The sequence below is a fragment of the Notamacropus eugenii genome, chromosome 2 (genome assembly GCF_028372415.1).
Source record: "Notamacropus eugenii isolate mMacEug1 chromosome 2, mMacEug1.pri_v2, whole genome shotgun sequence".
Classification (NCBI taxonomy): domain Eukaryota; kingdom Metazoa; phylum Chordata; class Mammalia; order Diprotodontia; family Macropodidae; genus Notamacropus; species Notamacropus eugenii.
Window position 1 is genome coordinate 311,706,049 of NC_092873.1, and position 9,877 is coordinate 311,715,925.

The 9,877-nt window shown below is 40.5% G+C and overlaps 1 protein-coding gene across 1 annotated transcript; it reads left to right on the forward strand.

Annotated features, from left to right (window-relative positions):
* Positions 1 to 315: 315 nt before the first annotated feature.
* On the forward strand, positions 316 to 8,865 carry TEFM (transcription elongation factor, mitochondrial). Its single transcript, XM_072644989.1, has 4 exons — positions 316 to 452; positions 2,506 to 2,975; positions 4,714 to 4,863; positions 7,184 to 8,865. Exons 1-4 carry the CDS (start codon positions 416 to 418, stop codon positions 7,616 to 7,618), a joined length of 1,092 nt encoding a protein of 363 aa, XP_072501090.1. The 5' UTR covers positions 316 to 415; the 3' UTR covers positions 7,619 to 8,865.
* Positions 8,866 to 9,877: the final 1,012 nt, after the last annotated feature.

Here is a 9,877-nt window from a genome sequence, read left to right on the forward strand (position 1 = left end):
GTAATAGTGTATTATGGTAATATAATGTACATTATTGTAAATAATTAATAAATAAAATAAAGTAAATTAAATAGTAATATAAATACATTAAAATAAATATTAATAAATAATGAAATTATTTACATAAATAAATACACAATTTGGGAGGAGTGAGGTGTTCTAAAAAATTTTTACTGCTGGGGAGTCCATTCAAGGGATCACCGTAGCTTCTGATCTGGGAGAAAGCCCCGCCCCTGTCATGCCCAAGGATGGCCGCCAGGGGGCACCAGAGCACCTCCTCGTCCCCAGTTTCTGTCTCAGAACCCGGACTGCAGGCGGAACGTTTGTGCAGAGCTCCAGGACCGGAAGCCGTCTTCTAAACGCGCAACCCCGGCCGGAAGTCACGGCGGGTAACAGGAACCGCGGCGATTTCAACATGAGCTTCCCAGGGGTCCTGCGTCTGTTCCCGGGAGGTAAGAAGACTCTGAGCCCGTGGCGGATGACGCTGTGTCCGCCCTGTCCACCGCTTCTGGGCCCCTCCGGCCTCAGGCTCGGAGAGCGAGCAGGGGAGGGGGAGTGTACCCCGCGCCCCTCGTCCGGGCACCCCTCCCCCTCCTTTCCTTCCCCTGCCTCCTCTTTCCTCACTGTCTCTTCCCCTCCCTCCCTCATAACACATGGATTGTTTGCAGGCCCTTTTTTTCTTTCAGTATTTCATTTTATTACTTATTTTTAGCATTCTTTTCCTTTTAAAGTTTGAGTTCCAGATTCGCTCCCTCCTTCCCATCCACCCAGTGAGAAGGCAAGCAAGAAATCAGTCATACATGGGATATCATGTAAAACGTTTCTGTATCGTGTATTTTATATATTATGTTTATATGTTATATATGTATTATATTTAAAAAATAAAGTGAGAAAATTATACCTCAGTTTGCACTCAGCGTTCATCAGTTCTTTCTCTGGAAGTGGATGCCATTTTTTTTTATCGTAAGTCCTTTGGAATTGTCTTGGATCGTTGTTTTGCCCTTCATTGTTACAATGTTGCACAACCGGGTCACCAGGTCCTTCTCACGTTACTTTGTATCAGTTTTTAAGATCTTGCTCTGTTTTTCTTCTTAGGTTTGGTTCTAATTAGTTTTTGTGGCTGTTTTCACATTGGTGTTGTCTAGTCTCATCTAGTAGCTTTTTAATAGTCAAATTCGTTTTTGCTGTTTTCTTATTTTTCCAGTCTGGTTTTTTGGGGGTTTGTTTTTTTTTTTTACTTTGAACTTTATGTTAAAGTGGGGCTCTGGTCACCTTGGCTGGGGAGGCACTAAAGCTTTTTCATACTGGTGTTTTCATGGCTAGTTCTGGGAATCTATAAGTTTTTGGTAATTCCAGGGAAAGGTGTGATTTGTGCTGTAGTCTTTACCCAGGAAAGAGGCTTCTGGCCCCCTGCAGCTAAAGGTGCTAGTGATCCTCACTGCTTTCTAACAGTGATAGACCCCTGCTCACTTATGACCAACCTCCAGTGCTCCTCCCTGCCCTGGAACTGGGACCTTGAACTGCATATGGGTAGTAGAGTTGTACCCAATACCAGCGAAGGGTCCCTAGTAATCTCTTTCTGATCAGTCGTCTGACCCCCTCACCATCTCTGGGCTGAGAGCTCCTGAAGTTGCTGCTGTCACCACAGTTGTCACGGTCACATGTCTTGACACTGGACAGGCCTAATGCCTTTACATTTTCTTAGGCCTGAAAAATGTCTTTTGTTGGCCCTGCCACTTCAAAATTTGATTTGAGGTGTAATTTACAGTCCTTTGGAGGGGAATGTTAGGCAAGTTCAGCTGGGTGGCTCCCCCTAATTGGCTGTCTTGGATCCACTGACTGTGTAGGCCCTTTCTGCCGACTTGCCCAGTCCAAGGTTGTTTTGCCCTGAGGATGAAGATCTTTAGAGGGAATGAAATTTAACTTTATAGTTCCCTCCACGCTCTCCCATAAGCACACACAAATAGATACATTTGACTACATAGGAAATAAAACTTAGGGCCTACACCTAGTAAGAAAGGAGAGAGGAATTTGTTATGGGGACCACACATCACAACGCTGACTGGTGGCAGGAGTGCTGGATATGGATTGAGAGGGCTTGGGTTCAAATTCTGGCCTTACCATTTCTGACCTTATTAGTGCTGGGTGACTTTGGGTAAATTCCTGAACTTCTCCGGGTCTCTGTTTCTCCTAGATAAAGTGAGGGAGTTGGATTAGCTTAGGAGCTCTTAACCTTTGTGTGTGTCAGACTCCTGTAGCAAGCTGGTGGAATCTACAAGATCCCTTCTCAAAATCACAGTTTAAATGCATAAAATAAAATACATGAGATAACAAAGGAAATCAATTATATTGAAGTATGGTCCAAAATATTAAAAAAACAAAACTAAGTTCGTAGGCCCTGAATTAAGAACTCTTAGATTTTGATGAAGTCTTAAATCCTTGCAACTTTAAATATGTGATCCTATGGTTCCAGTTAACTATGTGACCCATTTTTTTCCATTTTAGGAAAGTGGAAATATTTTCAGGTTGCACTGTGTCCATCTCTGTATCAGCCTTTTCTGTCCTGCTGTCAGAGAAAATCTGTAGCACCAGTGAAGAAAACAGACTTTGTTTCAGTCTCTTCAGATGAGAGCTTAAAGGACAATGGGAAAAAATTGGAAGGCCTCTACTCTTCTGAAGAGAAATCAACTATTTTGCAGGTGCTCAACACAGCATCTTTGAATGAACTTGCTGCTTTCACATTTCTTCGAGGAAGAAAGTCTGTCAACATTATAAAACACAGGGAAAAGCATGGGCCTTTCCAAGATTTGGAGAGCTTAATGGAAGTGCCCTTGTTTCAGTATAAAATTACAGTGAAAGTATGTGACTCAATTCTACAGCCAATATTGAAAACTGAAAAAAAGGAGAAAAGAACACCAGAAAACTGGTCATTAGGAAAGATTACCAAATCAAAAATAGAAAGAAAGAAGCTTAAGGTATGCCTTTTTCTTAAAATTTGTCTTATTCTGTATAAATCAATGTCTTGGGCACTGGGTGATAAAAAGACATTTTTTAGCATAGATAGACACTTACTTTACACCCATAAACTATTCATCAACAGTGTATGCTGAGTATTAAGAAACTAAGGTCCTCAATGAGCCAGGAACTGAAGACGACAATGAGAAAACTGTGGGCTTAATTAGTCAGGGAGCACGTCCTTGATTGTGAAGAATGGGCAAGATTTGAAAAAGAGGAGAGGGAGTGAGCAAAAATGAAGAAGTGGGGATAAAAATAGCTTGTTTGAGGGATGACAAATAGAGGAATTGGAGAATTGTGGCTGGAACAAAGCAGTGAGATGTGTGAGGGAGGTGGTGAGAAACTAAGTTACTAAGGTATATTGGACCAGATTTCAGAGTACAGGATGGTGGTAAAAGGATAAAAGAAAAAAATTAAATTGTCTCTGCCCTCACGGAGCTTATATTCTCATAAGGGAAATACAACAGGATCATAGATATAGAACTAGAAGGAACTTTAGAAGCCAAACCCTTCATATTATAGATGAGAAAATAAGCCTAGAGAGGATGGGACTTGTGCAATGTCACATTTGTGTATAGAAAATTAAATATAAAATACATAAAGTGTTTAATTTCTAAGGGAGAGGACATTAGCAAATGCCAAAATCAGACAGGCTTCCTGTAGGAGGTGTCACTTTAGCTGATAGCTAAGGATTCTAAAAAGGCAGAGGTGAGGAAGGCATGGACAGTAGCCTGGGCTGTTGTGTACAGGCAGTGATGAACAGGCCAGTTGGGCGGAAATAGAGAGTGCAGACTGGAGCTGGTTTGGGAAGGTCAAGGAGTTGAACATGATCCAGCAGGCAAGATATTAAACAATCATGGCAAGAGGAACCATTAGGGAATGATTTATACCAGTGGTGCCCAGTTTGATGGCCATGGAGTTACTACAGAGGGTCTGCAGACCTGTGCACACTAATCCTTGTCCTGTTTATCTGTATCACCAACAAAACATGCTGCCTGACTTGCGAGAATAAGCCCATGTGCTTTTCTGTTGACTGATGTCTTGCACATTTTTGTATGTGTTTTTCAAATATACATATAGTTGTAACTAATAAAAGTACAAATTCATGTATGTGTTTCTTTTTGGTTTTTGGTCTTTTCAATCATTGGCTACTTATAGGTGAGGACAACTGCCATCACCTATGGGCCTGTGAAAGTTTTGATGTTAAAGCGGTTCTGAACAACACCCAAAACCTGGTAGAAAAAATGGGGAAAGGCAGTTTTTCTTTTCCAGCACAATTGAAGAATGTCTTCTATTTCTCAGTAGGACTTTTGTATTGTTCCCAAAGCAAGACTTAATCCTGTTGCTTCCTGCAAATTCAATAATTGATTTCCATCCTCTATTTCTAAATACAATTCCCTGGCTTATTACAGTAAAATGAAAGGGTTCACAGGATGTCAGTCTTGTGGCTTTCAGCAGCATCTCTCCAGGCAAGGCATAACCATATCCCAAAGCTCATATTGTAGTGCTTTCAGGCCTTAAAAATGTTGGGATTGCTTCTTCTTATGCTTAGTATTTTACCCATATTATTTGTGGGTAACAGAAGACTAGGTGCTTGGATAGTGACCAGGTATGCCATCTGTATAAGGGGAATCTTCTGCAGTGCTTCCACTCTTCAAGGATGTTTAGCAGTTGAACCATATTTTTTATTTGTTTTAGGCTGCTAATAGTATTGTGTCTATTGTTTTTGGGAAAGAAAAAATTGCATGGACTCATCTTGATAGCAAACTAATGGTTCTTGACTGGCAACAAGGAAATAATTTTAAACTGATGAAGGAAACCTCCTCGTCATCTGCGTATCTGGAAACGGTGAGTAAGCTGTCCTTCCCAGTGGCTAGCTCCCAGAGCCCTCTTTGCAGCTTAATCTGTTTCCTCGTACTGTAGGGAAGAGTGTGGTACAGTTCTTAGATTCTATCTGTTCTTTTTATGTTTGTTTTCACCTGGATCCCACTGGATCTTCCATCCCATTGGATCTTCATGCACAGTTGTCTCTAGAAACAGCATTTTACACTTGAGTAGGACTAAAGTTTTATAAGTGGGCACTGGAAAAAATAATACTAAGTTATAGTATTGTAAATTTTTCAAAACGCTTCCACCATCTTACATAATGATAACCAACATTTATACAAGATTTTAAAGTGTGCTAACCTCTTTACACACATTATCTTGTCTGATCTTCACAGCAGCATGGTGATGATAGTAGCTACAGTTAAGGTGAATTAACTCACACAGAGTCAGAGGTGGGATATTCACCTGAGATCTTCCTGACTCCAAATAAGGCTTGTTATCCATGCCTCCATGTTTTCATGTAATGCTCACATTGACTGGAGGAGGTAGACAGGGCAGGTCTTACCAATTACTTTATGACTGTTTTTTCATGTCACCATTGTGGACAAGTGACTTTGCCTTTCAATTAACAGCTGGAGAAACTAGAATTAAGACCCAGGTCTTCTGAGTTTTATCCCATGTTTCTCACTTAAAGGAAAAGAAAGAAATTAGGAGAACATGGAAAATCTTACCTGTAAGATCTATGGATAAAGGAAAAATTTATAACCAAACAAGAAATAGAGAGGATCAAGGGAAGTAAAATAGATCATTTTGATTACATTCAGTTAAAAAAGTTTTGTACAAACAAAACCAATGGAACCAAAATTAGAAGGAAGGCAAGAAATTGGGGTGGGGGAGGAATTTTTTATGGCAAATTTCTCTTATAAAGGCCTCATTTTTCAAATATATAGGGAACTGAGTCAAATTTGTAAAAATATGAGTCATTCCCCAATTGATAAATGGTCAAAGACAATGAAGCCAGTTTTTAGAAGAAAAAATCAAAGCTATCAATAATCACATAAAAAATGCTTCAAGTCACTATTAATTAGAGAAAGGCAAATTAAAACAACTCTGAGGTACCACCTCACACTCAACTAGATTAGTTAATAAGACAAAAAAGGGAAATGATAAATGCTAGAGGGAATGTTGAAAAATAGGAACACTTAATTCCTGTGGGGTTGGAGCTATGCCTGAAGGGCTATAAAACTGTACATATCCTTTGACCCGGCAATGCCACTACAAGGCTGTATCCCAAAGAGATCAAAGAGAAAGGAAAGGGATCTATATGGACAAAAATAATTCTAGCAGCTTTTTTTGTGGTGACAAAGCATTGGAAATTGAGTGGATACTCATTGTTTGGGGAACGGCTAATCCAGTTGTGGTATGTGATCATAATAGAATGCTATCAGGAAAACCTGGGAATTTTTATATGAACTGTTACAAAGTGAAGTGAGCACAACATTGTACACAGTAACAGCAATGTTGTAACGATAATCACCTGTGAAAGACTTAGCTACCCTGATCAATACAATGACCCAAGACCATATCAAAGGACTTATGATGAAAAATGCTGTCAAAGTCCAGAAAAACACTGATGAGTCTGAGTACAGATTGAAATGGGTTTTTTCTTCTTTATTTTTCCTGTCTTTTTTTTTTTTTTTGGCAACTTGGCTAACATGGAAATATGTTTTGTATGATATCACATTTCTTGCCTTCTCAGTGAGTAGAGAAGGATGGGAGGGAGGGAGAAAATTCAGAACTCAGAATTTTTTAAAGTGAATATTAAAATTAAATACATTTATTAAGAGAAAAAGGAAGAAAAACAAGTTCAGAAAATGTTGATTTGAAAATATTATGTGGTAAATAGCCATTTTAGACTGGTACAAGAACTATGATCATCATGCTCAGTTGACATGCATCCATGAGTTGACTGAAGCTCAGGGACTTGCCCAAACATTCTCCCACTAGTTAGTGACAGAGCCAGGACTAGTGTGACCATGGCTCCTGGCTCCCATGTGACTGTTTTCCTATTGTAAACTCACTTATAAAAGGTTAGTCCCTATTGATTGTAAAAATAACATTTCTAGTGTCAACTTTGAATAAAAATCCAGTTTTTTAAAAAGAACACAGATTAATGTAAACAGTACTGAAGGATAATCCAGTCTTTCTGTATCAAATATATATAGCTACTAAAGTCAGGGTAAAAATGATTAAATAGTTTTGTTGTTAGGAAATAATGGTATGCAGAGGGGAACAAAGTGGCTCACCAGTAATTCGACTTCTCTGTGACCCTTCCTTTTAGATTTCTTCAATAGTTTCAGAAATCCCTGAAGCAGATTTCTATATTTTGGAAAAAAGAACATTTTCTCTTCAGCAGACAGCTTTGTTTCCAGTTGTATTACACTTCCACATCGTGGAGGCCATGCTGTATTCCTTGTTAAACAAAACATTTGCTCAAGATGGCCATCGAGTACTGAGCATGAGTCGGAATGTGGTAGGGAAACACTTTGATTTGATGCTTGGGAACGTGCGAACTAGTGGCATGGCTGTGGTCCGGCAGTTTATCTCAGACTCTACATCGAAAGCAGAACCCCGGGTGTCCTTCCCATCTGAAAATGTGATGCGCTATAGAGGCATGATGGAGATTCACGGAAGAGAAAGAAAGGAAGAACTGTGGGATTCCCTGCTGCAAGCAGTGGCTTTTTATGAACTCTTGGTGTTCCGCCCTTCTCCATGAAGCTTTTCTTGGGTGCAGGGAGATGCAAGGGCAGAGGCTCTTAAACTTTATCTTGCTCACAGCATAGTGTAGTGGAGAGAGCGCTGGACCTGGAGACTGAAATCTCTGAATTCAAGTGCTGCTATGTATACTCTTCCTGTGTGAGCCTGGGCAAGTCATTTCTACCTCCCTGTCTGTAAAACAAGGGGGTGTACTCCATGGCCTCCAGTTCTAACCCCTTCTAACTCTGAATTAATGGCATTCTGACTCTCAGCACACTGGCCACTTAGGTTGGCAGCCAAGAAACCTTTCCGAACCTGGGCCTTGGAATTTCCCTCCTTTCTCACCCATCAGTCCTCCAGCATCACCCTCTTCTTTGTTTCAGGACTGGATGTAGAAGAGATGCCTTTGCATTAGCCTCGATGACACCCAACTAGAAAGGATTAGGTGAGGGGTCTGCAAGCTGCCTGGCAGAAACTCATGACCCCTTCTTTGAGAATTGGCAGATATGATCTCTGTTTGAGTTCCAGTTCTGCCAATGGGGTGTTATTGAGCAATTTAGAGTAACATCTCTGGCCTCAGGTTAGGACCAGGATCTTATCTATGTTGAGAGAAGAAAAAGGCATGTGAGGTTCTCCAGGCCTGTCCCTGTCAGCTTGCAGCTCAGGGAGCTGAGGTCTAGACAGCTGAGGTGACATTTGACACCAGGTCATCTGAGTCTATTACATCTAGTCTTTTTTTCCCCTATTCCACACTGAACCCAGAAAACTGGCTCATTTGTAAAATGAGAGTGGATTGAAATTGATCATCTCTAAAGGCCTTTCCAGGAGTAACATTAAGGTTTTCAATTATCATCAATTCTTACTAGCAGCATTTCTAAAATTGTGCAGCTTATTCACCTTTTGATTTTTCATGTCAAAGACTGGGAGAACATAAGTTGAAATTGGGATTTTTAGACACCTGGATGGCTTGTACTTTTTTTAGGGATCAACTAAAAAATGCCAGATGGGTTTTTAGAATGCCTGCTAGGAGCCCAGTGCTAGAGTTACTGAGGTGTCTGCCAGCTCTCCTCCCCTTTACCTGTCTGCCCTCTCAGGTGATGGTGCCTGAACAGCAAGCAACACCATCCCCTCCTTGAAAGCTGTGCCCTAGGTATGATTACACTACAGGTCGACAAATGAAGTGTATTCCCATTGTGTGGAGGTTTTTATGTTTGTGACTCTTCAGGAAATATTGGAATAGTAAAAGCTATTTTGCTCTAGTGATAAGGCCTGTTGTGTTTTGATTATTTTTCTTTTTGCTTTTCTTAAGGTTTTTGGTTCTTAAAAAGCGTTTACCACCTGGTCCCTTTCTGTTCTTTTGTTGTTATAGTTTACTTTCCCCCATGGTTTCTGTGATAGGCACCACCAGGCTCCCTGCATTATTAATAGGAAGTTGTCCTTGAAGTAAGGAAGACCTGAATTTAAGTCCCTTTTTTTGGGTTGTAAGACCCTCATCAAATAAGTTAACCCTCTCCTTGCTCTAGGTGGCACGGAACAAGATTAAAATGTAATTGAAACATATTTAACAAAACAAAAATGCAATAAAACATAGGTGCTAATGTGTGTTTTTCTAGGTCAGTATGCTGCCACAGAAATCCTTACGTATGGTTGGCTTTTTCTATTTGAGTTTGATACTACCCTGGGAACTCTCAAACTGAGTTGCAGGGAAGGTTTTGCCATACACTGGTAGTGGTAATCTCTTCACCTGGGAATTCCGTGTCTCAATGAAATCATAGATCCAGTTCCTATCCCCAATACCTTCTATGGGAGGCTCTCTGGAGGGGTGTGTAGAGTGGAGAAAGGGGTACAGTGGGGAATGTGGCTGATGTGGAAACAAAAGCTATCGTTAAAAGTCTGTCTAAATTTAAAACTATTCAGAAAGGCCTTTTTCTGATCAATAGCATCCTTACAGCGTAGTCCTACTGCTGGAATCCCTGGGGAGGAATATGAACAGTTGACAGCCGTATTGGCAGCTACCATGTTGTTCTACAAGTAGAATACTGATGAATTACTCGCAGTTTTGTTTCTTTTGAGATTATGATGTTTCAGCCTTACAGACTCACCAGGAATAATATCATTTTGTTTTCTAAGCCTGGGTCCTCTAGGCTTGAAGTGCCAGGACCATTCACAGTTCAGATCCCCATTGCCTACAGTGAATGGGTTTTGACCTACTGATTCCAGCCTGGGCTGGTTTACCCCTTCTTTAGGCATCTTGGCACATACATCCCTTCCTGCCGCT

Bases quoted from the DNA above. Each gene is read 5' to 3' on its own strand.
- TEFM (XM_072644989.1), top strand. From the start codon at position 416: ATGAGCTTCCCAGGGGTCCTGCGTCTGTTCCCGGGAG. The intron at 453-2,505 runs GTAAGAAGACTC...TTTCCATTTTAG, and splicing joins CCTGCGTCTGTTCCCGGGAG to GAAAGTGGAAATATTTTCAG. The intron at 4,864-7,183 runs GTGAGTAAGCTG...CCTTCCTTTTAG, and splicing joins CATCTGCGTATCTGGAAACG to ATTTCTTCAATAGTTTCAGA.